The sequence below is a fragment of the Coffea arabica genome, chromosome 5c, assembly GCF_036785885.1.
Source record: "Coffea arabica cultivar ET-39 chromosome 5c, Coffea Arabica ET-39 HiFi, whole genome shotgun sequence".
In the NCBI taxonomy this organism is placed as follows: Eukaryota; Viridiplantae; Streptophyta; class Magnoliopsida; order Gentianales; family Rubiaceae; genus Coffea; species Coffea arabica.
The window spans coordinates 2,495,508-2,520,594 of NC_092319.1; the positions used below are offsets into that span (position 1 = coordinate 2,495,508).

General features: G+C 39.0%; 3 protein-coding genes and 1 long non-coding RNA gene across 4 annotated transcripts; 3 read left to right on the plus strand and 1 right to left on the minus strand.

Moving 5' to 3' along the window:
- Positions 1–1,491: 1,491 nt before the first annotated feature.
- LOC140007692 (uncharacterized) lies at positions 1,492–6,166 on the minus strand. Its single transcript, XM_072050732.1, has 8 exons — positions 5,909–6,166; positions 4,309–5,402; positions 3,875–4,212; positions 3,615–3,734; positions 3,091–3,313; positions 2,562–2,964; positions 1,873–2,027; positions 1,492–1,537 (listed from the first exon to the last, which is right to left on the minus strand). The coding sequence occupies exons 1-8, from the start codon at positions 6,164–6,166 to the stop codon at positions 1,492–1,494; spliced, it is 2,637 nt and encodes an 878-aa protein (XP_071906833.1).
- A 2,956-nt stretch (positions 6,167–9,122) lies between these two features.
- LOC113687351 (uncharacterized) lies at positions 9,123–10,172 on the plus strand. Its single transcript, XM_072050733.1, has one exon. It carries the CDS (start codon positions 9,123–9,125, stop codon positions 10,170–10,172), a length of 1,050 nt encoding a protein of 349 aa, XP_071906834.1.
- An 84-nt stretch (positions 10,173–10,256) lies between these two features.
- LOC140007616 (probable sucrose-phosphate synthase 3) lies at positions 10,257–12,396 on the plus strand. The gene is made up of 4 exons (XM_072050418.1): positions 10,257–10,541; positions 10,979–11,110; positions 11,189–11,335; positions 12,096–12,396. Exons 1-4 carry the CDS (start codon positions 10,257–10,259, stop codon positions 12,159–12,161), a joined length of 630 nt encoding a protein of 209 aa, XP_071906519.1. The 3' UTR covers positions 12,162–12,396.
- Positions 12,397–12,437: 41 nt separating this feature from the next.
- On the plus strand, positions 12,438–14,185 carry LOC140007617 (uncharacterized). Its single transcript, XR_011814917.1, has 2 exons — positions 12,438–12,788; positions 13,892–14,185. It is a non-coding gene; the product is annotated as an uncharacterized lncRNA (long non-coding RNA).
- The last annotated feature ends 10,902 nt before the right edge of the window (positions 14,186–25,087 follow it).

A 25,087-nucleotide genomic window follows, 5' to 3' on the forward strand; every position in this document is an offset into this window, starting at 1 on the left:
ACCAAATGACGACAAGGCAGCAAACACAAGAACTCCCCACTGGTGTCACGTGACATTCAACAATAATGAAGATAAGCAGAATCGAGACCCCTAACAATAAATTTAGTAGTCAAATATGTCCAACAAAGGGGGAATTACTAGCCACGTGTACCAATTATCAGAATCACCAGAGCCCACAGTTGTCTCCCAAAATAGCGAATCAATGAAAGGCAGAAACGAGGGCTCTCACTTTTAGACAACAATCAAATGGTCCCCCGATAAATGAATAATTTTGTCAACCCAACAGGAAGCAGGAATTCAACAATAAAAATCCCAAATCGGAGTCCTTAGCTCAACAAGAGAGAAAAATAGGGGTACCATTGTTTTCTTCTCTGTCACTGGAGAGAACTGTGGATGACTGTGGGGAGCCTTGGGCGGGGCTCACTGGGGAGGCATAGCTCTGCTGTTCGCGTGGTTGGGACGCAGCTCGCGAGCGCGCAGGCTGTGCTGGGTGTTGGATGGAGAGGTGCTGGCGCGCGGGTCGAGCGCCTGTTGCGCACACGGGTGTGCAGGAGGGCTGGGCGGCAGGCAAGCCGAGCGCGGCTTTGCTCTATGGACTTCCTGGGCCTGGCGGACGGCAGCGACGCAAGGGGGATGGCCTGGATCTAGGCGTAGGCGTGCTGGGCTGGTGATCGCACTGGAGAGCTATCACGTAGTGAGGGTCGAGCGCGCTCGAGGGAAGAGGAAGGCGTGCGCGCGTGCTGGGCTCGCGAGGCAGAGGAGCTGGCGGCGGGTCGCGCCTTGGCGTGGCAGGTCGTGCGGCTCTGGCTAGGTGGTGCGACGCGATGTGGGGGCCGCCCCGCACTGAAAAGGGCAGAGGCTCCTGACGGCGGCGGTGGCAGGCTGCGTTCCGCCACCGCCGCCGTCGGTGGCGGCGCAATACTGCGACGGAGACGGCGGTAGACCTCCAAGTAGCGGCGTGCGGCAGTAAAGAAAAGGAAAAGAAGATGATGAAATGGAAACTAAGGCAAGAGTAATGGAGATTGCAACGGAGAAACTTAGACTTTGTCCTTGTCAAGACCAAACAAAGAAGAAAACAAAGTGGAGAAGTAGGGTTTTGGTCAAAAGCCCCTCTTTTTGTCTGACTTTCGTTATTGGAGGGGTTGGAAGGCATGGGCACGCCTTGGAGGACCTGGTCTTCTGACCATCGCATCCTAATGATGCTCAAAAGAGTCTTTGTCAAGGCGTGGGCACGCCTTGAAACCCCTAGTCTTCTGTTTATCACCACAAAAGCAATTAAATTAGAAAAATGGAACTGAAAAAGTGCAAAGTACGAAAAGTAACCCCAGTTAATGCTTTGAGCCTTGGGTTGCCTCCCAAGCAGCGCCTTTCTTTAATGTCTTTGGCTAGACATAACCATTAGCTGTTTAGACCTCATAACTTGGATCATCAAGAGACGTGACCTCCACTTGCTCACTATTAAACCCTTCATAATAGGGTTTCAAACGGTGATCATTGACCACGAACTTCTTCTTCGTCTTCAAGCTTTGGATTTCCACTGCACCATAATGAAAATTATTAGAAATAACAAATGGGCCGATCCAACGTGAGAGCAACTTACCCGGAAAAAGCCTAAGTCTTGAATGATAAAGGAGCACTTTTTGCCCTACGACAAATGACTTCCTTGAGACTTGTTGGTCATGGAAGACTTTGCTCTTTTCCTTATAAATTGCCAAATTCTCATAGGCCTCATTCCTCAGTTCCTCCAACTCCTGTAGTTAGAGCTTTCTATGTCCTCCGGCCTCCATAAGGTCCATGTTACACTGTTTGAGCGCCCAGAACGCTCTGTGTTCAAACTCCACCGGGAGGTGGCATGGCTTCCCAAAGACTAACCTGTAAGGGGACATTCCAATCGGAGTTTTATAGGCGGTGCGGTAGGCCCAGAGAGCATCTTCTAGTTTTGAACTCCAGTCTTTCCTATCAGGCCGCACCATCTTCTCCAAGATGGACTTAACTTCCCTGTTCGACACCTCGGCCTGACCATTCGTCTGTGAATGATATGGAGTGGACACTTTATGGAGCACACCATACTTACGAAACAATGCCGTGATTGTCTTATTGCAGAAATGTGTGCTCCTGTCACTGACTATGGCTCTTGGCATTCCGAAACGGACAAATATGTTAGATTTTATAAAATCTGCAACCACTCTCGATTCATTAGTCCGGGTGGCCTTCGCCTCCACCCATTTGAAAAAATAATCGACAGCGAGTATAATATATAAGAAACCAAAGGACGAGGGGAAAGGACCCATGAAATCTATGTCCCAAACATCAAAAATCTTAACAAATAATATGGGGGTTTGCCTCATTTAGTCTCTACGAGAGATATTCCCCACCCTTTGACACTTATCACAAGATTTGCAGAACAAATATGCATCCTTAAAAAGAGTAGGCCAATAAAAACCACTTTCTAACACCTTACGAGCCGTCCGCTTTGGACCAAAATGCCCTCCACATGCAAACGAATGACAGCAAGTCAAAATAGAATGAAACTCACCGACACTTACACACCTTCTAAGCACTTGATCCGCACATTGCCTCCACAGGTAGGGATCATCCAAAATATAATGTTTGGCATCACTCTTCAGCTTATCCCTCTTAGCCTTTGGCCAACCTGCAGGCAATTGATTCGTTACCAAAAAAATTACAATATCGGTATACCATGGTGCAGACGAATCTATGGTTAGCAACTGTTCCTCAGGAAATGATTCTCTCAACGGTAGATCCTCTTGATTTGTGAGCAACCGGCTCAAATGATCAGCCACCAAGTTCTCGGCTCCACTCTTATCCTTGATCTCTAAGTCGAACTCCTGCAGGAGCAAGATCCATCTTATAAGCCTCGATTTTGCATCCTTCTTCGCCAGCAAGTACCTCAAAACTGCATGATCAGAGAAAACAATTACTTTTGCACCCAATAAATATGACCTAAATTTTTCTAGTGCAAAAACAATAGCTAGTAATTCTTTCTCCGTCGTGGAGTAATTTAGTTGGACTCCATTCAATGCCCACGAGGCATAGTAGATCGCGTGTGTCGCCTTTCCTATCCTTTACCCCAACACAGCTCCCACGGCATAATCACTCGCGTTGCACATGATTTTAAACGGAAGGCTCCAATATGGGGGTTGAATGACGGGCGGCGATGTCAATGACTCTTTCAGCTTATCAAATGCTACCTTACATTCACTAGTAAAGTCGAAAGGCACATCCTTCTGCAGCAACTTAAACATGGGTGCTCCTATCTTTGAAAAGTCCTTGATAAACCTCTTGTAAAATCCTACATGACCCAAAAAAGAACGTACTTCCCATACACATACGGAGTAAGACAAAGAAGAAATAAGATTTATTTTAACTTTGTCTACCTCTATCCCTTTAGCCAACACAACGTGCCCTAAGACAATGTCATACTCTACCATAAAGTGACACTTCTCCCAGTTAAGAACCAAATTCGTCTCTATGCATCTTTTTAAAATTAGAGCTAAATTATCAAGACATTCATCAAAACTATTCCCGTATACACTAAAATCATCCATGAACACCTCAATAATTTTTTCTACATACTCGGAGAAAATACTTACCATACACCTTTGAAAGGTTGCTGGAGCATTGCAAAGACCGAAAGGCATCCGGCAGTAAGCGAAAGTACCGAATGGGCATGTGAATGTAGTTTTTTCCTGGTCCTCTGGTGCTATCGCGATCTGAAAGTAACATGAAAAGTCATCCAAGAAACAATAGTAAACACGACCTGCTAATCGTTCTACCATCTGATCAATAAAAGGAAAGGGGAAATGATCCTTTTTAGTCACAGAATTTAGCCTCCGGTAGTCGATGCACTGACGCCAGCCAGTAACTTTCCTGACCGGAACCATGTCACCCTTCTGGTTCTCTTCTACGGTCACTCCCGCCTTTTTCGGGACCACTTGGACAGGACTTACCCACGGACTGTCCGAAATAGCGAAGATAACCCCCACCTCCAGGAGTTTAAGTATCTCCTTTTTTACAACTTCCATCGTCAGGAGATTCAACCTCCGTTGTGCCTGTCTCACCGGTTTCGCATCATTTTCGAGTCGAATCCGGTGCATACATAAGGATGGACTTATTCCCTTGATATCTGCTATACTCCACCCAATTGCCTCCTTATACTCTCTAAGGATTCTCACCAGTTTGTCTTCTTGACTTGGAGACAAATGTGCAGAGATGATCACCGGAAGCGTCTCCTAGTCTCCTAGGAATGCATACTTTAGATGCTTTGGGAGAGGCTTTAACTCTAACCCCGGTGCCTGCACAACTGAAGGAAGCAACTTTATCTGAATCTCTGACATAAAAAGAGAAGAAAACTCATACCTTGGAGATACGGTTGGAAATGAGTGTAGGGTTTCGACTGCATGGTGTAACTCATCCCTCAAGTCCACATCAAGAGTTACACCTAACTCAAGATGCTTGGTTAGGGCCACTTCTAACGCGTCTTTACCATCTAATTCGAAAGTTTCCTGCACAAGAGGCTCAATAACACTCAAAGCAAAAATTGAGTTAGATTCCTCTGGATATTTCATCACCTCAAAAATATTAAAATTCACAGTTTCACCATCAAATTTCATTGACAAAGTACCCTCATTCACATCTATCTTAGTCCTGGCAGTGCTAATAAATGGTCTATCTAACAAGATAGGTGACGGGTTTAATGATTTTTCATCTCCCATGTCCAAGATATAAAAATCTGCAGGAAAGACTAACTTATTTACTTGAACTAGAACATCCTCAACTAGCCCCTCTAGATAAGCATTTGTGCGATCAGTCAGTTGGATTATAATGGCTATTTCTTTAAGTGGCCCAAGGTTTAGAGAAGCAAAAATGATCTTTGGCATCACATTAATTGACGCCCCTAAATCTAACATTGCTTTTCTAATCGGTGTATTTCCTATTTTGCACGGGATCGTGAACATACCTGGATCTCCACACTTTGGTGGGAGCTTCCTTTGGAGCATGGCCGATACGTTTTCTTCTACCGCTACTCTTTCATCCCTTCTCAATTTCCTCTTATGGGTGCATAAGTTCTTGAGAAATTTCGAGTACTTCGGCACTTGCTTAATTGCTTCCAACAAGGGGATGTTGATCTCCACTCTCCTGAATACGTCCAAAATCTCTTTTTCCTTCTCTGCCTTCTTCGTCTTTGCCAACCTGCATGGAAAAGGGGGTAAATTTGATTTAACGGGTATTGATGGTGTAAGAGTTACCTCAGGACCTCCACGAATGTGTCCTTCATCCTCTATCTCCTTCTCAATCTCGTCTTCACTTTTACTCTTCAAGTTCGTGACCTTTAGCCCCCCACTTCCTTGCCACTCCTCAATGTCATTGCACTTACATTTCTGGGGTTTGCCTCAGGTTGCGATGGTAATTTCCCATAGACGTGGGACTCCAGGCAATTAATGGTAGTTGCCATTTGACTCATGCGAGTCTCCATGTGTTTCATGCCTGCTTTGGTATCCTGCTAGAACTGGGTAGTGCTCGCGACTAAGGATCTAGTCTCTTGCTGGAGTTGAGCAGTGGTCATGACTAAGGTTCTAGTCTCCTGCTGGAGCTGAGTGGTAGTCGTGGCCAAACTCTTGACAATTTCCTCCAAAGAACTCCCTAAGCTTGAGGACGAGGGTTGAGACTTCTGTTGCCAAGGTTGCTGAAATCCTGGTGGACGATTGTAGAATGCATTTTGTGGCATATTACCATAACTGAAATTAGGGTGATCTCTCCAACCGGGGTTGTACGTGTTAGAGTATGGGTCGTACGATTTTCGAGGCGCGGGCACGCCTCTAGCCATGTTCACTTGTTCAGCCCCATCCTCTTATAACATAGGGCATGAGTCAGTGGGGTGACCCACATTTGTGCAGATTCCACAGGCCTTTGCTTTGTGCATGTTTCCCACAGCTAATTGTCGTACAAAAAATGTCAGCTCTGATATTTCCTGCTGAATGGACGACATCTCTATCTCGTTGACCCTACGGGTAGGGTTACTCTCACGGAAGTCAAACTGTTGAGAATTTTCTGCCATCGACTCAATGAGTGGCCATACTTCCCTTGGTGTTTTGTTCGCTAATGCTCCCCCATTTGCTGCATCAATGATACTCCTGTCGGACATCTGTAGTCCCTCATAGAAGTATTGGATCAATAGTCACTACAAGAATATTGGTCATCAGTGACAACTTTTCTCTGTGACGAAAAATAATTGTCACAAAAGTGGATCCTTTATTGACGACTTTCTAACTCGTCACAAACCTCTAATGGGAGCCAACTCATTTGTGACGACTTTTCGTCGTCACTAGTAAATTCCCGCCAAGATTTAGTAAGAGCGCGGGAGTGTTTAGAACACACAATAGTGACGACATTAAGAACATCATCACTATTGCTTGGCCTATTTACGGACGACTTTTTGTTGTCGTCACTGATCACTAAAAAAAAAGTTATTAGTGACAACATTTTGTAGTGATGACAATAGGTCGTCACAAAAGGAGTTTCTTTAGTCGCGACACCTAAAGTTGTCACAATTGCATCAAAGCAACTAAATGTTTAGTGACGACCCGTTATTTTCGTCACAAACTACACTGCAAGAAATATGGTCATTAGTGACAACATTTTTTAGTGACGACAAAAGTCGTCACAAAACGTGGTTGTTTAGTGACGACAAGGAATGTTGTCATAATTGCTCAAAGCAACTAAGTCTTCAGTGACGACCTTGAAAAAGTTGTCACTAAAATGCTCTATATAGTGACAACTTCTAATATCGTCACTGTCACTCTACCGATTCGGATTTAGTGACAAGAATTGATCGTCACTGTTTAAAGTACTTATTTCTAAGTCACTTTCATTAATTCTACTGTGCCACCCTAACTTTTGCGATTTAACCCCAAATGTTGTAAAAAATTCCATTAATTCCATTATGATACCTTACCTTTTACAATTTAGCCCCATATGTAGTACACCGATTTTTTTAATTCTATTATTACTCCCTAACTTTTGTAATTTAGCCCCATATGTAATTCACCAATTTCATTAATTCTACTATGGCACTCTAACTTTTGCAATTTAACCCCCATATGTAATACCCCAATTTTATTATTTCTATTATGGCACCCTAACTTTTACAATTTATCCCCTATTTTTTTATTAGGAAATTGCGAATGGTATCTTGATAAACTATGCATAAATATTTTATAATTTTCTCAAACTTAAGTAATAATTTGTTATAAACTCTAAAGATATATCTTTCATTACAATAGTTATAAGGCAGACAGGTCTTTTTATCAATGGAATAAGAAATTTATGCCAGATTTATCCTTTGTACTACATGCCAAGTAGTATTAGCAAAGGAATAACAAAGTACTACAAAGTAATTAACAAAATAGCCTTCAGGGAGTGTAATTTATGGGCAAATGAGCATTATCTATTCAAAGTACCAACTTTTTTTGAGCATTTTACTCTCAAACATATAATTTATGATAAATTTATAAATGTTTGTAAGTAAAATTCAAAAAGTGTTACACTGATTTCTTACAAAACGAAAACTGGCAGGTTATCTTTTCAACATAAATTATATTTTTTTTAAAAAAGAAATGGCCCATAAAGTACCAATTCTTTGTGGGTTTCCTCCATTACATGAACAAATATTCTGCTCTTTATGGGCATTTCACTCCAAATCATTTAATTTATGTTAAATACATAAATGTTTGTAAGTAAAATTTAAAAAGTGTTGCACTAATATTTTTATGGAAGGGAAACTGGTAGGTTTTGTATTTAACATAAATTAAATATGTGAAAGCAAAAAAAAAAAAGAAATTACCCATAAATCTATGTCTTGCAAATGTATACTAGTAAAATAGTTTCAAACAAAATTAAACATTAAAATAAACTGTAATTTATACACATTAAAATATTTGTAATTTATACACATTTTGCAACTACTACTTCGTGTTTTCTCTGTAATGAATTTTTTAACTATTGAGAACTTAAGTTTTGTCTTGCAAATCTATACTAGTACAATAGTTTTAAACAAAATTAAACATTAAAATAAATGTTTCAAAAAGAACAAAAGTACATTTATCACTTGCGGTAATGTAACAAAATTTTCTCAACCATTATCAATATTTTCACAAAAGTATTAAAAACTAGCAATTGACAATATTAAAAACTAGCAATTTAATTAGTGACGACTTTTCTTGTCATTATAATCTTGAATAAATTAGTGATAACATTATGGCATCACTAAATTTTCTTTGATTTTGACTTAACAATAATGTCTTATTAATAGCATTTGATTATTTTTAATGAAAGTATGTTATAACTGTAGAATTTGACTTTCGTTATTTTCAATTAATGATGTACTTTAGTGCTGCAATTATAAAAAATTGCAGGGCTAAAATATTTACAAATTATAAAAGTATATTTTCACTTATATGTAATTAACAAATTTTGCCACCTATATTGATGAAAATTTGTGTTTTTGTACTAAAAAATAAAGAATAATACTATAGCAATAAAATCTATGCTTCAAACCAAATTAAAAATAAAAAAAAAGCATTGTGTTTTTGTAATCATTATGTGTTCTCTAATGATTTTTAACTGTTATATACTTACGAGCCTCCTTGTTAATTTAATTTTCTTGTATATGTAATAACTTCATTAGAATAAAAATAATTGAATAAATAAATAATTCATTAGTGTAAATAAACTTGTGACTACTTAACTTAGAATGATTATCAGTTAATTTGATATGAAAATTTGTGCCCAAGTTTTTTGGATATTGTTTGAGTTATGGGCGAAATCATCTCCACTAGAATTATTTTAGTTGTGAATACCATTACTTCATTTTTTTATTGTGCAAGATAAAGGTTTTCAGCGGAGTTGGTGGTGGAAACGGGTTTGAGAGATTGAGTTTGGGGAAGGTGAAGGTTTTAATTAGCTATAGTGGTAGGAGTGGATCCCCTTCTTCATCCACCTCTTCCACCGAGATTAACCCATCCAACTCCACTTCCTTCAACCACCAAAACGGTGGTCCTGCTCCCCACCGCATCGCTACCGGAGCAAATAACTCCGACTCGATGCACTCCTGGTGGGAGTCCATTTCAAAAGCCCGCACTCGAATCCATCTCCTCTCCACTCTTCTCCCCGGAACCTCCTCAGTTCTCTCGTTCCTTGCCGACTCCGACCGCCCTGCCCGCTCCCTCCTCCTCTCTTCCGCCGCCTATTCTTCCATCTCATCTTCCCTCTCCTCCCCTTCATCCGGCTCCGACGACGACTCTCTTTGCCTGTGGCTATACGACACCTTCCTCTCCGCTGACTCCGAACTCCGCCTCGTTGTCCTCTGCTATATCCCTCTCCTCTCCTCCTTCTATCTATCCCGCATCCACTCCTCCTCCACCACATCCGCTATCTCCCCCACCCCTAATCTCGCCGGCTTCGAAGCTGTCCTTCTTGTCCTCTACTCATCTGAAGTCAAGGCTCATTCGGGTATACCCGTGCTCATTTCAATTCCTGATCTCTCTCAACCTTCTCTTTATCACTCCTCTCGAAATCCCCCTTCGAATAAATCGAACCCCATTAACAATAACCCCTCGTCTCGGCCTCTAGTCGGCGTTCTATCGCCTCCTCTCGAACCACAGATGGCGGTGAAGTCTACTAAACGAGCTTCCATTGTAGGCATTGCCCTTGATTGTTATTATAAGCAGGTCTCGCAAATGCCCAGTTGGTCAAAGCTTGATTTTTGCAAATTTTCGACAGATTGGGCAAGTCAGGATTGCCCTTGTAAATCTGATTTCGATGATTTTACTACCCAAAAACCTGATAATTTTACTGAAAATAGCCATGGGCTTTCGGGTGACTCGAGGGGTCACAATGAGATTGAGGATGTTGTGGAAGAAATTCAGCATTTGCGAAGTGAGGGGAGGGATGACGAGTTGAGGTCACAGGGGGTGAGAATTCCGCTGCCATGGGAGTTATTACAGCCGGCATTGAGGAATTGTCTTGCAGCTCATTATGCTGATGCTATTGGTCCCTGCTATGGAATTCCCAATTATTGTGATGTTTGGGTAAGTATATACTCCTTTCTATCTATGTTAGACTTTGAATCTATGTATTCTGTGCATTACTGAACACTTACAATCTTCATGGTCAAAATTTGTATTTGTTACGAGGTTTGATTGTACAAAAATAGAGCATATGAGTTTTGACTGCATATGGTTCTGACAGGGCACTCACTCGGTAGAAACAAGCTAGAACAACTTCTGAAACAAGGAAGGCAATCAAAAGAGGACATTAATTCTACATACAAAATTATGCGTAGGGTAGAAGCAGAAGAACTTTCACTTGATGCTGCAGAACTTGTTATTACAAGCACCAAGCAGGAGATTGATGAACAGTGGGGACTATATGATGGATTTAATGTAAAGCTTGAGAAAGTTTTGAGGGCCCGTGCAAGAAGAGGGGTCAATTGCCATGGTCGCTACATGCCAAGGATGGCGGTAAGCATACTGTTGAGAAATTAAATTGATGTGCTATTGCTTTAGCTGAAACTTGTGCATTAGTGTTGGTTCTTAAAATAAGCAAAGCAATTTAGATAGTTATTGCTTCTTTGTTTTTTTGTTCAACTAAAGTAATTCCCTGGAATGGTAAGCTACTAAGACAAGGCTCATTACTCCAGTGCAGTAATGGTTTTTAATTGATAGCATGCCTCTTTTGAGGAACTTAGAAGATTTCATTAGACATGTATGATCTGCCTTTGTTATTTCCTATTAAGCACTAGTATGGCAGATGGCTGTTGTCAATGAGACTATGATTTTCACTTAGGTTCTTGAATTCTGCAGCCAGGAGAGCATCATGAGAAAGTCTAGACATCTGCTCAAGTGTATATACATTTATGAAGGTTCTAATATCTGCTAGTTTTAGCTACATTTTTCAGGTTATCCCTCCTGGGATGGACTTCAGCAATGTCATAGCACAAGAAGACACAGCCGAAGTCGATGGTGAACTTGTAGCACTAACCAATGGTGATGGTGCTTCACCTAAAGCACTCCCTCCAATATGGTCAGAAGTGAGTAGGTGGTTTTCATAACTGATTTTGCTCTTACCTGGGAATGTTTACCTTACATCTTAGTAACTGTTTTGACAGGTAATGCGGTTTCTCACAAATCCCCACAAGCCAATGATTCTAGCATTGTCAAGACCAGATCCAAAGAAAAATATTACCACACTTGCAGCTCATTATGCTGATGCTATTGGTCCCTGCTATGGAATTCCCAATTATTGTGATGTTTGGGTAAGTATATACTCCTTTCTATCTATGTTAGACTTTGAATCTATGTATTCTGTGCATTACTGAACACTTACAATCTTCATGGTCAAAATTTGTATATGTTACGAGGTTTGATTGTACAAAAATAGAGCATATGAGTTTTGACTGCATGCTCTTTTTTTGCCGTGCAAAAAAGATTGATCTTATATGGCTCTATAAGTATAATGGGAGTAGATTGGTCAGTATGTGAGGAACTAAAGCAGAGAATTAGATAAGGAAGAACTGGCCCTGAGTGGGAGACAGATGTTGACTCCATTTTTGTTAAATTCCCCAGATAAAAGGTAATATGATGGTTCGAATGGTAATCTGATGAATGTAGGCAGACAGATAGTTGATTTTCATGGAGAGATGGTCCTATTGGAGAATTACAGTGCTCTTAACTACACTGGTATTTGCCTGTTGTCTATTTCTTACACCTTGTTGATGTATTTTAGAAAGCGGTGAATGATATGGTGCCTTTTTGACAACTAAGTTCAGTGAATTATTTGGTTTTGGATGATGATATGATAAACATTGCTACTCAAGGAGGAAATCTTATTATTGCATTCCAATGTTATGATAAGTTGTTCGTCTCCTGTCTGTGTTACCCTCTGTCATTCTAAAGTATTTGGGATCCCTGCATAGGTTCAGTCTTTCTTAATAAAATTTAATTCCAATGCTATTTATATATCTGTACTGAGCACCTTTTTAAATGCTGAACTCTTAGAAGTAGCTTCTGCTTCAGATGGATAAACTCCGATGTCTCACTGTTACATTTGGAAGGTCTTTTCCTGTGCTTGCGACTTGGTAAATGGGAAGCAGGATTAGGTGGAACTGGCTACTACGTTGCTTGTATTACAGGTAAGCCATATGTGAAACTGCATTTTGGGAAATCTGTTTCAGGATGCTACTTTTGGAAACCATTTATTGCTTATAAGCACTGATGGTACTTATTTATCTTATGTACTTTACCACTTTCCCTTTCTTGTCCTTGGCATGTGTATTAACGGTGGAGCAAGCAGGGGAACCAGTGAAAGATTCTAAAACTTCCATTTCTGTGAGTGTTGGAGGTATTAAATGCTCGGCTGTGGTGGTGTAAATATTTAATGCTTTTGTATTTGGTATCTGATGCTTGGTACTATTTGGGTTTTCATTTCCATTTGAATTTTCTGTTTAGTTGTTAATGGTAGATTTCTTGAATCTATCTCTGTGTTGAGACCAATTGTTTTCTACGTGCTCACCTAACAGGATGAATTAAAGGTCTGGTGGTCCAGAACTTTGAGGAATGGTGGGAAGATTCCATCAACGGAGGATTTGGAAACGAAATTGAGACAGAGAATCAAATTAGGCTTCTAAATTCTACACTTAAGACCAGTAGCATAGCATCACCAAGCTACAGTGGGTTTCTTGCGCAAGTTTTCTGATTTGGTTAATTAAGGCAAGTTTTTCGGTATTCATTGTTGGTTTTGACATCTGTTTTAACTTGAGCTGAGAAAGTGCGAATTCAGAATAAAAGCACCCTTGGGGTAAGCTGAGAATAGCTGAACAAGCATGTAGTTATTGTACATAGAAAACTAGTTTGGATCCTGTTTGAAAACTAGAATCAGTAGTGGGAAATTTTAACCAATTGCTTGGCTTCCAAGGTCGCCTAGTCTTAAAAATGGTTTTCAGACTGACAAAATACTGGTTCACATTAATGCCTCATTTCTTGTGTAATTATGTGAAAGGTTGGACTAACACACATCCAGATCAAAATATCTGATATTAGAACAAAGCCACAAGAATGTTGTTCTGGTCTGGGCGTAGGGTATATCATTTAACTACTAAGGCCTAGGAAAATATTCACTATCAATTGCCTGAGCAAAAGAATCTCTATCTGGAACTATGTGTGTGGATGACAACTGGAAATTAACAGCATCCATATCTCCACCTTTGTAGATGTGTTGGTCCATTGCTTTTAACTAGAATGAAACAACTTGACTTCAAATGATGTTACAGGACTTCATGATGTTTTCCTTTTTGTCAAAGGAAAATATCGAAGTATGATGCCTGTTTCGATTGCTATTTTCTGGAGTTTTTGTAAAAAAAAAAAAAAAATACCGTAGTGATATGATGTATATGAGATAAAAGAGTGATTAGAAAATGTATTTACGGAAACCTAAAAATATTTTGAAGAAAAATGGCAATCCAACCTGTGGAGTCCATTCTCTGTGGACTTCAACTACACCGAATTCATCTAAAGATTAAACAACAATTACTGTGGGAGTCCAATTTAATTGTTCAATAAGTTGAGCTATTTAAAGAAGAAAGAAAATAAAAAAAAACTGTTTTAGAGAGCTCTTTAGTTGAGCTTATGCAGTGTTGTATTTGTATAGATTGGACTGTGATTTCTAACTTCTTGCTGGTGTTGTAATATGTGGGCCCAAATTATATGAGGTTCTTAATGAATTGTAATTTTTGTCTTAATAATCTAAGTCTCATTACTTGTTATTTATTATTGTACTCCTCCCCTTACCTACTTCTTTTACCCTTTTATGACAGATAAATGCTATTCATACTAGCTTTCGGAAGATAACTATGGTTATGGTTGAAGAATATTGAAGACAAAATTGCCTTTTGCTCATGGAGTGGTTCATTTAAAAGTTCTTCAATTTCTTAAACTGTGATTGCTTTTGTAAATGTACCTTATGTACAAGTGATATTTTGGACAAATGTTATTTTTGTAGGCATTAGTTGGGTAATGTACACTTGAATTTGGCATTTGAGAATGCTATATTATTACCATGTAATCTAATGCAAATACTTTTGGTTATCAATCGTTCATGTTTATTTGTATGATTTGTTTAAAATCAATGATTTAGCAATGATTACAGGCCAAATTATGATTATTAAGCTATTGAGAAATTATCTAATGACAAAAAAAAGTTGTCACAAATTAGAAAATAAAAACTCCTTGTCACAACAGAGACTGTCACTAAATCTAAGTTACATTTGTGACGACAATTGTTGTCAGTAAAATAGTTATATACAATGGCTTTCGGTGCTTTTTAGTGACGATCTTAAGTAGAGCATTTTTGACAAAAGGTCAATTCGTCAATAAAACACTTCCGGATTGTTGTCACTAATGACAACTATTTAGTGACGACATTTCAGGTCGTCACTAAATAGTTGTCATTAGTGACGACAATCTGGAAGTGTTTTATTGACGACTTGATCTTTTGTCAAAAATGCTCTACTTAAAGTCGTCACTAATGAAAACTATTTAGTGACGTCACATAAAATGTCGTCACTGTTTACTTTTACCGACGGGGATTTAGTGACGACTTTGTGACGATCAAAAAGTCGTCAATAAAAGGTATTTGTGACGATATTTGTATGTTCTGTGATGACTTTGTGTTGTCACTGATGAACAATTTTCTTGTAGTGAGTTATTCACTAATTTGATGTTGTGGGCATCTAGTGCATAACTTATTGAACCTTTCCCAATAATCATGTAGGGACTCCCGGGATACTGCTTAATGCTACATATTTCTTTTCTTAGACTTGCAGCTTGGGATGCAGGAAAGAATTTTTTCAAAAATTTCTTCTTAAGTTGGGCCCATGTTGTGATACTACCTGCGGGTAGGTAGTATAACCAATCATTCGCTGCATCCTTGATGGAAAAAGGGAAGGCTCTCAGTCTAATTTACTCTTCAGTGACCCCAAGAGGTTTCATACTAGAGCAAACCACCTCGAACTTCTTGACGTGTTTGTGGGGTTTTTCAGCAGAGAGACCATGGAAAGAACGTAAGAGGTGAATCAACCCCGACTTCAATTCGAAAGCAGTATTCTCAGTCAAAGTGGGGAATGTGATGCACAAGGGCTGGTGAGTCAGTTCCGGGGCAGCCAGCTCCCTTAATGTTTGGGTGTTGGCCATGCTTACTTCATATTCTACTGACTCGTTAGCAATAAATAAGTGCCCTTCTTTTCGTCTCTTGGTCTCTTGCCTCCGCTTACGTGCCTTCTCAACCTCAGGGTCATATATCAATTCACCTGTGCGAGAAGAACGGGGCATAAACTAGTAAAAATATCAAGAAGAATAAAATAAAATAAAAATAAAAACTGAATTTGAAAAGAAACAAATAATCCAAACGCCAGCTCCCCGGCAACGGCACCAAAAATTGACAGGTGCCGAACCTGTGCGATAATAATTACTAAAAAATCCTAATTACCACCACAATTAATCATAGAACAAATCCAAGTACTGGAGCATGGACCCTAGGTGTGCAATGGGTTACTTGATTCACCCTGTTTCCGAAGAGTTTGCTTGATCCGATATACCAGAGTTGTCTATAAAAATATTAATTTTGCGTAAAATGGCAAGTAGGGTTGATTCCACAGGGAGCGGGTAGAAAATTATTTCTTTCCAAGTCAATAGAATAGAAGTAGGGGATATTCAATGGAATGAAAATAAAAATGAAATAAATAAAATTCAAGAGCTAACTCAACAAGTACAATTTACTAAAACTAGCAATTAATAAAGTTCTACCCAAAGGATCAACTGCTTAGGCACGGTTCAATTAAATGATCATCGATGCAAAGATATTTCATCCATTCATCACTAGGTTGGTTATAGTTATCAACAAACTCTGACAACCAGTTCTTCCTTACCTTTTCGACAGTCAAGATACGACCATTGACTGCTTTTCTAACCAGATAACAACCCTAGGTACGATCGTAGGAATTTAATTACCCAATTGCATTAAAACTAGAAGAACCCAACCCTAACCAATAAACACGCTAAGAGGGTTTATTTAAACTAGATCTAGATCTTACGTTTTGCCAACATAAAACCAATTATTGTGGTTATCACTAGGTATCAACTAAACGAACAATTACGGATTCAATTTAGTTAATGTGACAGTAGGCTATTAAATTAAATCAAATACCCGGCCGTTGATATTCAATTAATAAAATACTCATGAACAATTAATTCAAGAAACACACGAATAGCAACAAATTGAAAGAAATAATGAAGATTCGATTAGATCTCACAAATTTTATGAACCACGCCTTCGCGTCGACCTGTGGGTAGAGGAGAAAATTAGCCGCTCCTTATCGTATGAATCACACGTGGGTTAATTGGTTCCATCCGCACAAACATCACAGAATTTGGAACGATTAAATACCGAAGAGAGAAAAAGGAAAAAGTCACCCTTGTCTATGCGTTGATGTTCATATTGAAGCCCCCAAAGTTCAACACAAAACCCACGAGAGTTTTTTACTGAGCCAAATCAAGAGTGAAATAAAAAGTCCCAAGCGTAAAAGCCAAAAGGAAGGAAAAGTCTATCCCCCTCTGACGGCTACAAAAAACTAAAAGCTAATGTCTCTTGAGCAGGAAAGGAACTTTAATAGAAAAGGACTCCTAGAGGAAAACTCCTCCTCAATCCGCATGTAGATTCCCTTTTTGTAGTGCGCCGTCAGCCGAAAAGAAAAAGAAACATCTGAAGCTTTTGAAAGGAATGTCTGGAGCAAAGTTTCCTCTTTTTGGGGCTTTAATCCTATGCTCCGGGATCACATGGACCCAATTCACCAGTTGGCCCTTCCGGCTTTCGGTAACATCTACCTTTTCTGGCGTGGGCATGCCCTGAGATAAAGGGTCTTCTGGTAATTTGCCTCAAGAGACTACTTTTAATGCCAATCACCTATAATTCGCACAAATATGAAATAAGAGTAAAACCTCAATACTTAGCACAGTAAGTAGCCAAAATTAGGGCGAAATAACAATGCAAAATGTGCCAAATAACCGCTCTATCATATATCAATGATGGAGACATAGTAGTCGGGGGACTAAAAAATATTTATTATATTCCTTGAAATATTCAACAGAAGAAGACAAGTCAGAGGAAAAAGTAGACATACATATGTATTTTGATGAAAAATTTAGAGAATATCCTGCCCTCCATGGCTCCACTACACAAGAACCCGTATGGCTATGTTTAAAAATAAACTTGAAGACCAGATCTCCATAGTTAGCCTTTGTAGGATGTTTAAAAAAGTGGATGAGAATGCAACTAGAGTGACTTTCTGGTTTTGTGCTCCACAAGTAGACTTAGATGGTGACCTACATCCAATTAGGGACAATGATGATGTGCAATTGATGAATAAAACACGTTGGGGTTTGGCAACAAGGATAATATATGCTTGCAGTAGGGATGATCCTTTTGAAGAGCCATTAGAACACGGTAGGGACAATGTGTTGGAGCGAAATTTGACAATAGATGCATCAACATCAAATAAATGTGCAGATGGGGTACATAACTCCAAAATAGACAACAGGGATGATGGGGTAGATAACATAGAGACTTTAGAAAAAAAAAATGGGCTGAGTAATTGCAATCCAAAGAAGACAAATATTGATGATGATGAGCCTGAATGGCTGAAGGAGGGGTTGGAAACAAAAGAGGACGAGGACATTTTTGCAACTAAAAAAGATGTGGATAAATGCAACAAATCAGAAAGCGGGTCCATCTTACATTCCATCCATTTTAAGCCTTATCATGTGTTCTCTTTTCCTGCAAAGGTAGCTATCAAGAGCCCTGCCAAAAATGAAACTAATAAGGAAAAAAGGTCCAGAAGTAAGAAGCAATCTGTAGGGCCAGACAACATTGGAGAAATTTCACCTCATATCTCATTTCAGTTTTTATTTGAGACTCCATCTCAAGCTGCTGACCAACACCCATCTCAGATCCCATCACAAGCTGAAGCAGTGAACAATAAAAATGCTGAGGAAAAATCAACAAAAGAAGGAGCACCACATACACTGGAAGAGGATTGGCAGGAACCTGTAGTTTCTGATGAAGAGTTGCTGGACAATCTAGGATCTGATTATGAAGGCCATGAAGAATACCTTGACTTTAACCCTGAAGTGCAGTTTGTAAAGCCATATTTTGAATTGAAGGTTGAGCAGAATTTTTCCAATTTCAGAGTTTTTAGATATATGTTGGTCGAATGGTTGGTAAGAGAGGGATATGAGGCTAAATGGGTAAAAATTTACTCAAAAAAAATTATTGCCAAGTGTGCAAAAGGCTGTTCTTGGAGGATTTGTGCAACACCAATCCAAGGTGAAACTACTTTTCAAATTAAATCTCTGAAGGGTCAGCATGTTTGTGCTAGAGATTACAACAACAAGTATGCAACAGCTAAATATTTGAGCATGAAGTACCATGACAAGAAAAGAGGTGACCCGAAGTGTGCCATGTATGGATTTCAGAATGATATTAAAAGAGATTTAATGATTAACATGTCCGTTGCCAAGATACGCAGATTAAAGAATCTGGCAAAAGATGAGATGCTTGGCACAGATATGGAGCAATATCACCACCTTTGGAGTTATGTAGCTACAATCCAAGAGACAAATCCTGGCAGCACTGTGAAGATTAACCTTGATACAGCAGAAGATGATGCACAAGGGACATTTGAAAGACTCTATTACTATCTTCATGCTTGCAAACAAGGGTTCCTCGATGGCTGTGGACCAATAATTGGTCTTGATGGGTGTTTTTTGAAATCTACATTTGGTGGTCAATTGTTGTCAGCAATTGGTAGAGATGGCAATGACAACATGGTTCCAATAGCAATAGGAGTGGTAGAGGTAGAGAGGTATGACTCATGGAAGTGGTTCTTGGAACTATTAATGGCTGATCTGGGACTTGGTGTGGAAAACATACCCTGGACATTCATCTTAGATCGACAAAAAGGACTGGTCCATACAGTGAACAAGTTATTTCCAAATTCTGAACACAGGTTTTGCTTGAGGCATATGTACTAGAATTTCAAGCAAAAGTCAAAGAAAAAGAGTTGAAAGACTTGTTCTGGGCAGCTGCAAGTGCTGGGAATGAAATGGACTGGAAATTAGCAATTAATTCTCTTGAAAAAGCTTCAAAGGATGCAACTGAATGGCTGCAAAAAATGCCACCAGTTTTATGTGTGACGCCCTACTTCTCCCTAAGGCGAACCAGAAGGTATCTGCGGAACGTCTGCCCAACTCTCGCCAGGACTCAAGCTGTTTCCATTCAAGCTTAAAGCAAAATCATTCAACAACACTAGATAAGTAAGAAAGTGCGGAAAACTTTCAAACTTAACAATATACATAACGTTTATCCAATCATTACATTAAATTCCAAAAGGTACATCAATACCCAAAATATACTACATCCGGATACATCAAATATCCAAACCACATATTAGGTTTCCGAAGTACAGCCAGTAAGAGATCTAGCCCAAAATATATTATAACCCTAAGCCAGAAGTGTATCAAAAGAGTTCCTCCAAGTACCATTCCATACCAAATCCTGTTAAGGAAAACAAATCTACAGGGTGAGCAAAACGCTTGTGAGGCCAAGGACATACATGCAATCACATATTCCAAATAACAAGCCCAATTAACAGGTCAAATAATAAAGTTCAAGTAATTGCCAATTCAAATGAAATGTAAACAGAAACAATTCAAGGATATGGTAGCTCTCAAGAGCTAAGTTCCACTTGCATTGCCAGGGTCATTCGTATATTCGTATACCTTCCCGCGATGACTCTCCGTCAACCGGATTGGTATTTCTAATCCGTAGTTCTCCACTTACTTCCCTCCATCCATCATTTCACCCCCTCGGATCCGTAACCAACAGGCATGTAAAGGCGATACTATACCAGTATGCCAAGCAAGATCTCAAAAGATCAAGCTTCAGGTCCCAAGATCTACCAAGTTCTCCCGACCAAGACCTCACGATTGGCTACGAGATTACAAGGTATAACCATTGGGTTTTGGGCGTCCCCACAGGTCAGGTTCTCAAAAACAAATCAAGTTTTAGTCGATGAGATTTTCTCTGCATTCGACTTTAGGTCATGTACATGTAAAATCCATCAATTTCATGTAATTCATGTAGCAAATCATGTATTGATCCAAGTAAAGGAGATAAAGTGCGGTAAAGTACACACTTTCCCCAACAAGTACAGTTCATGTAGGCAACAAATCTCAAGCGAAGTGCAAGTAAACATGCACTTGACACTCACCAAGTCAACCAAGGAGAAATATTACTTGAAGTTCAAGCGTCTACCGTAGGATCCTCTTGAAGGTCCTCGTGCGATCCTGAGCAATTAATAGTGAACAATCACTTATAAACCCCAGTTATCAAGAAGGTTTGCACCCTTGTGCAATCCTAGAAAATTTTACTAAAAAATGAGCCTAAATTACTCACAAATTAAGGCTCAAAAGTGGAGTTTTAAAGTGCAAGAGAAATAAGTTTTCATCTTTGAAATCAAGTATAAAATGTTCAGATAATATCGAAGGAATAAGGAGTACTTTTTAAAACTCCATTTCCTTGGAATTCGGAAAATTTCAGTTTTGATATAATGCATTAGAAAAATCGTATCTCACGTTTTACAAGTCAAAAATTGAAAAACTTGGTACCGTTGGAAACCTCTTCCAAGGTAATAAAAGTTCCTAGAATACACTTTTCTAAGATTTCAAATGGAAAACATTCAAAAATAAGCTCAAGGTCTCTGTTTTGGTTCCTAAGGCAGATTTAGGTTGGTTTTTGGCCAGTTTTGAAAATTCGGCAAAATTCACTTGATTGGAACTAGCTTTTGAAATTTGGTACCCTTTTAGAGTCGCAATCCAAGTTTACAGCAAAATAAGCAGAATGAGAAACAGAGTTTTGAATACTAAAATATGGCAACTCAAAGTTACCAAAATTCCCTTGTGAAACATGGGTTTTCCAAACTCGAGTCATGAACTTTGGTAATTTATTTGACCCATGAAACGGCCTCGGAATAACACCATAATTAGCGGTATAATACTACCATGTAAGGTTTGCCCCTCTACTAAATTTCATGGAGAAATAACTTCGGAAAGGTGGTCAACCAAACAACCCAAGTTTCGAAAATCCTAAGGCAAAACTGTCTTGAGCTTTTTGTTTTCCATTCCAACCATTTGGCCAAGGAAAATCTTTCAAACATGGTTCATTTGTATAGGAAAAGCCTAAGGAACATTCATGGTGCATTTGGTAGGTGTTTTAACTCCAAGAAACTCAATTGGCAAGTCCAAACCAAGTCTATCATCAATTCTGCTCAAAATTTAAGGTTTTCAAGGACAGGGCAGGTTTCGTATTTTGATCACAAATCACTCAATTCAACTCGGAATTGAGCATGGTTGGTGGCGTTGGAAAATAGATTCATAAGGCTATAATTCCACAGAAAAAATTATTTCGAAATTCAGCACACAACTAGCTGAAATTCAAGCCTCATGTTGTAGCTTTTGAACTTCATTCCAGGAAAACAGAGAAACAGGACAGTCATCTTTAAACGGTTGGTACGGGGTACTCAGGTGGAATTAAGGGTTGTATTTTATACCAAATGAAAGCTGGGAATGTTTAGTTTCCAGTGCCACAAACGACACTCGATTCCGACATCGGAGCGATGAATTATAGCCGAAACAAGATGGCTGTCTAATAGTGACAGGAATCATTTCCCAGTTTTGGCATATTCTAAAACTCAACATGCACTCACCCAAATCACGTAAAATTTTGAGAAAAATTTAAACACAACCTATATTTCACATTTACATCAGAAACAAGTCAATTGGACTTCAAGAAAATACACTAAAATGCACGAAAATAGCAGGGCAGAAACGGCATCTTCACATGCAACACCTCATTTGAATTCCTTTTCATTTTTGCCACTTAACTCTACTAAATTAGCACTTAATCAACACAATTAGCATCAATCCTATCAAATCAGATCATCAAAGTCATTGTGGGATTTCATAGAGCCCACTCACTAATTTCCCAACAATTTAAAACTGCCCATGAGAATTCAAGAGCTCATGAGTGTAATTTAGCTTCCATAGACCAAGAATTGAGTAGTGGATCATTACTTACTTTCATAGAGAGCCAAGACAGAGATTTTCGGTCACTTTGAGCTGAAGAAAAACCGTGAGAGTTAGCTCTTTTCCTAGCTTATCTTGATCACCAAATGATTTGAGGGTTGCATGTGAAATTTGGAGGAAATTGAGCAAGGAATTGAGGAGAGAGGGTGGAGGAATTTTCTGGTCTAGCTCTCCCTTGGCTGCTCGGCTATTTGTGCGTAGGAAAGGAAGGAAATGCTGATAGCATGAGCTTCTAATGGTAAGTTTAAACGTGTGGCTCAATTGTACTCAAAGCTGTCCACTAACGTAGTGCACGTCCGCGTGCTTTTCGGGCTCGATTCCTCGTGAGTTTATTGCATTAGGGCACTAAACCTCTAATGCACTTGCATTCATATTATTATTATTCATACTTAATTGTCCCAAAATAATGGCCTAAGGTTCCTCAATTACTCGCGCGCGTAAAACGCGTATTTTCAATTTAAGCGCGAGATAATGAAATTTCTAAGAAATTCCTATGACGGTAATATAATTAACTAACATTTGAATACTTAAATATAAAAATACCTATTTTGAGACTAATGCACAAGTCTCCAATTTTTCCAAGTTTATTGTATTCTCGAATCGATTATTCAATCCAATCGCGTATTTATTATTTTCACTTAACGAGTCTTCAGAAATTAAATTTCGAAACGAGCCACTTTAAAAATATAACTAAGCTATGGATACATTTAATTAGGTCTAAAAAGGTTAGAAAATAATAATCGGAGCATTTGGCCAAATAAATAATTAAATAAGCTAGAATTTGGAGTTTAAAATAATTTTTTTTTCTTTTGTAAGTCTTTACATTATAGAGTAGGTCACATTTTAGACAAAGTAGCAAATGTAATATTCTTGTCAACAACCTTTGTGAGTCTTTCAATAACTATATTTTAGAAGCCAGAGAGCTACCTATCATAGGGATGCTTGAGTGGATCTGAAGAAGGTTCATGCAAAGGATTCAAGTGAAGAGGTCTGGAATGCAAAAATTTCAAGGAAAAATCTGTCCTAATATTGCAGAGAAGATTGACAAGAATCTGAAACTTAGTAGGCTGTGTATTCCCACATGGGATGGCAAGAACAAATATGAAATTGACTGTGGGCCTAGAAAATCTGTTGTGGTAGATTTGAGCGAAAAGACTTGCACATGTGGTTATTTCCAGCTTACTGGTTATCCTTGTGTTCATGCATGTGCTGCAATAGGAGCACGTAGATTGCCTTTGCTTGATTATGTGCATGCCTGCTACAGTAGAGAAAATTACTTGAGAACATATGAGCACACTATCACACCTATCCCAAGTGATAAGTACTGGGTGAGATGTGAAGAACAACCCCCAAATCCTCTTGTAGTTCGAAGATTGCCTGGCAAACCCAAAAAGATCCGGTAGAGGGCAGCCAACGAGCCTAAAAAGGGTCAAGTCTCAATCAAGAAGGGGCTTGTGGTACATTGCAAGAGATGTTTTCAACCAAGACATAATTCAAGAACCCGCAAGAATGCCATTCATCCCAACTCTAAATTCTACATGGTAACATAAACCAGATTTTCCATCTTATTTGCTGTCCCAAATCATATAAGACTTGCACATTACTACGAACTTGTTTTTCATAGGCATGATGCTAATGTAGCTAAATCAAGTTCAGCAGTTCATTCATCAACTCCTTCACCAATGGTGCCCCCGCAACCAGTAGCCCCAAATCAAGAACAAGTTGCACCGGTTCAAAAAACAAGCTGCAGGCCTGGGAAGCAGTATACGTAGCCAACAATTGCGAGTGTGGCAAAAAATGTGCCTGCTAGACAAGCAAGTTCTCAGGTTGGATAAGATCTAAAAACAAATGTGATTTAATGAAGCATCTTTCATTCGGATATTCATATTTTCCTCTTTAATTGTAGCCTGTGAGTGGCACAGCTTCACCAGCAAAAGGACCCCTTCGGCCTAGAGTTGCTGATATTCTATCCAACCTAAGATCCAAGAAAGCAAGAAGATGTTGACAGAAGTAGTTCAGTTAACATAGCAACTTTAAAGTTGATTTACTAGGATCAGGACATTTTGTTTGTTGATTGCCTTTTGTGTAGTTTTTTAAGGTTACTGTTGGAGTTGCTGGCAAACATTTCAATAGTTTTTGAGGCAGCTTTTGTTTGGTGGGATGCTTTTGTCTACTTTATTTGGAATTGTTATCAACTGTTGGAAACTTTAATGTACTTTGGTGGGATACTTTTGTCTACTTTATTTGGAATTCTTGTCAAGTGTTGGAAACTTTAATGTACTTATTGACTGTTTCAATGGAGAATTCTTGTCAAGTGTTGGAAAGCTTTTGTCTACTTTATTATGTGTACTTATTGCTCATTAAGGGCTGCAAGTGTATTTCTCAATTGCAGAAGACGTTATTATGTGTACTTGTTGCTCACAACTGTTTTTAACGCACAAATATGATCAAGGGCTGCAAGTGTATTTCATAGTTGTGGAGTTTCATTGTTTTTGGTAGGACATTTTTCGAAAAATCAGAAGAATAAAGTGCACATTTTCATGAACAAAACAAACATTTTCATTCATAACAAAATCATTGACTTATTTTATAGACATTATCATCAACAGAAGCAAAAGTGAAAAAATAGACACTATTAGACAATAACTAACTAGTGCTTTCAAGTTCTTCACTTCATCATTCAAGTCCTTCACTTCACAATTCGAGTTCAAGCGCGGGAAATGTTGTTCAACCGTTGGCCTCCCATAAAAGTTTTCTCTGTTGGCTTCATCTCTATAGATGGGATTACACCATGACCAAAATCTACATTCATCCCT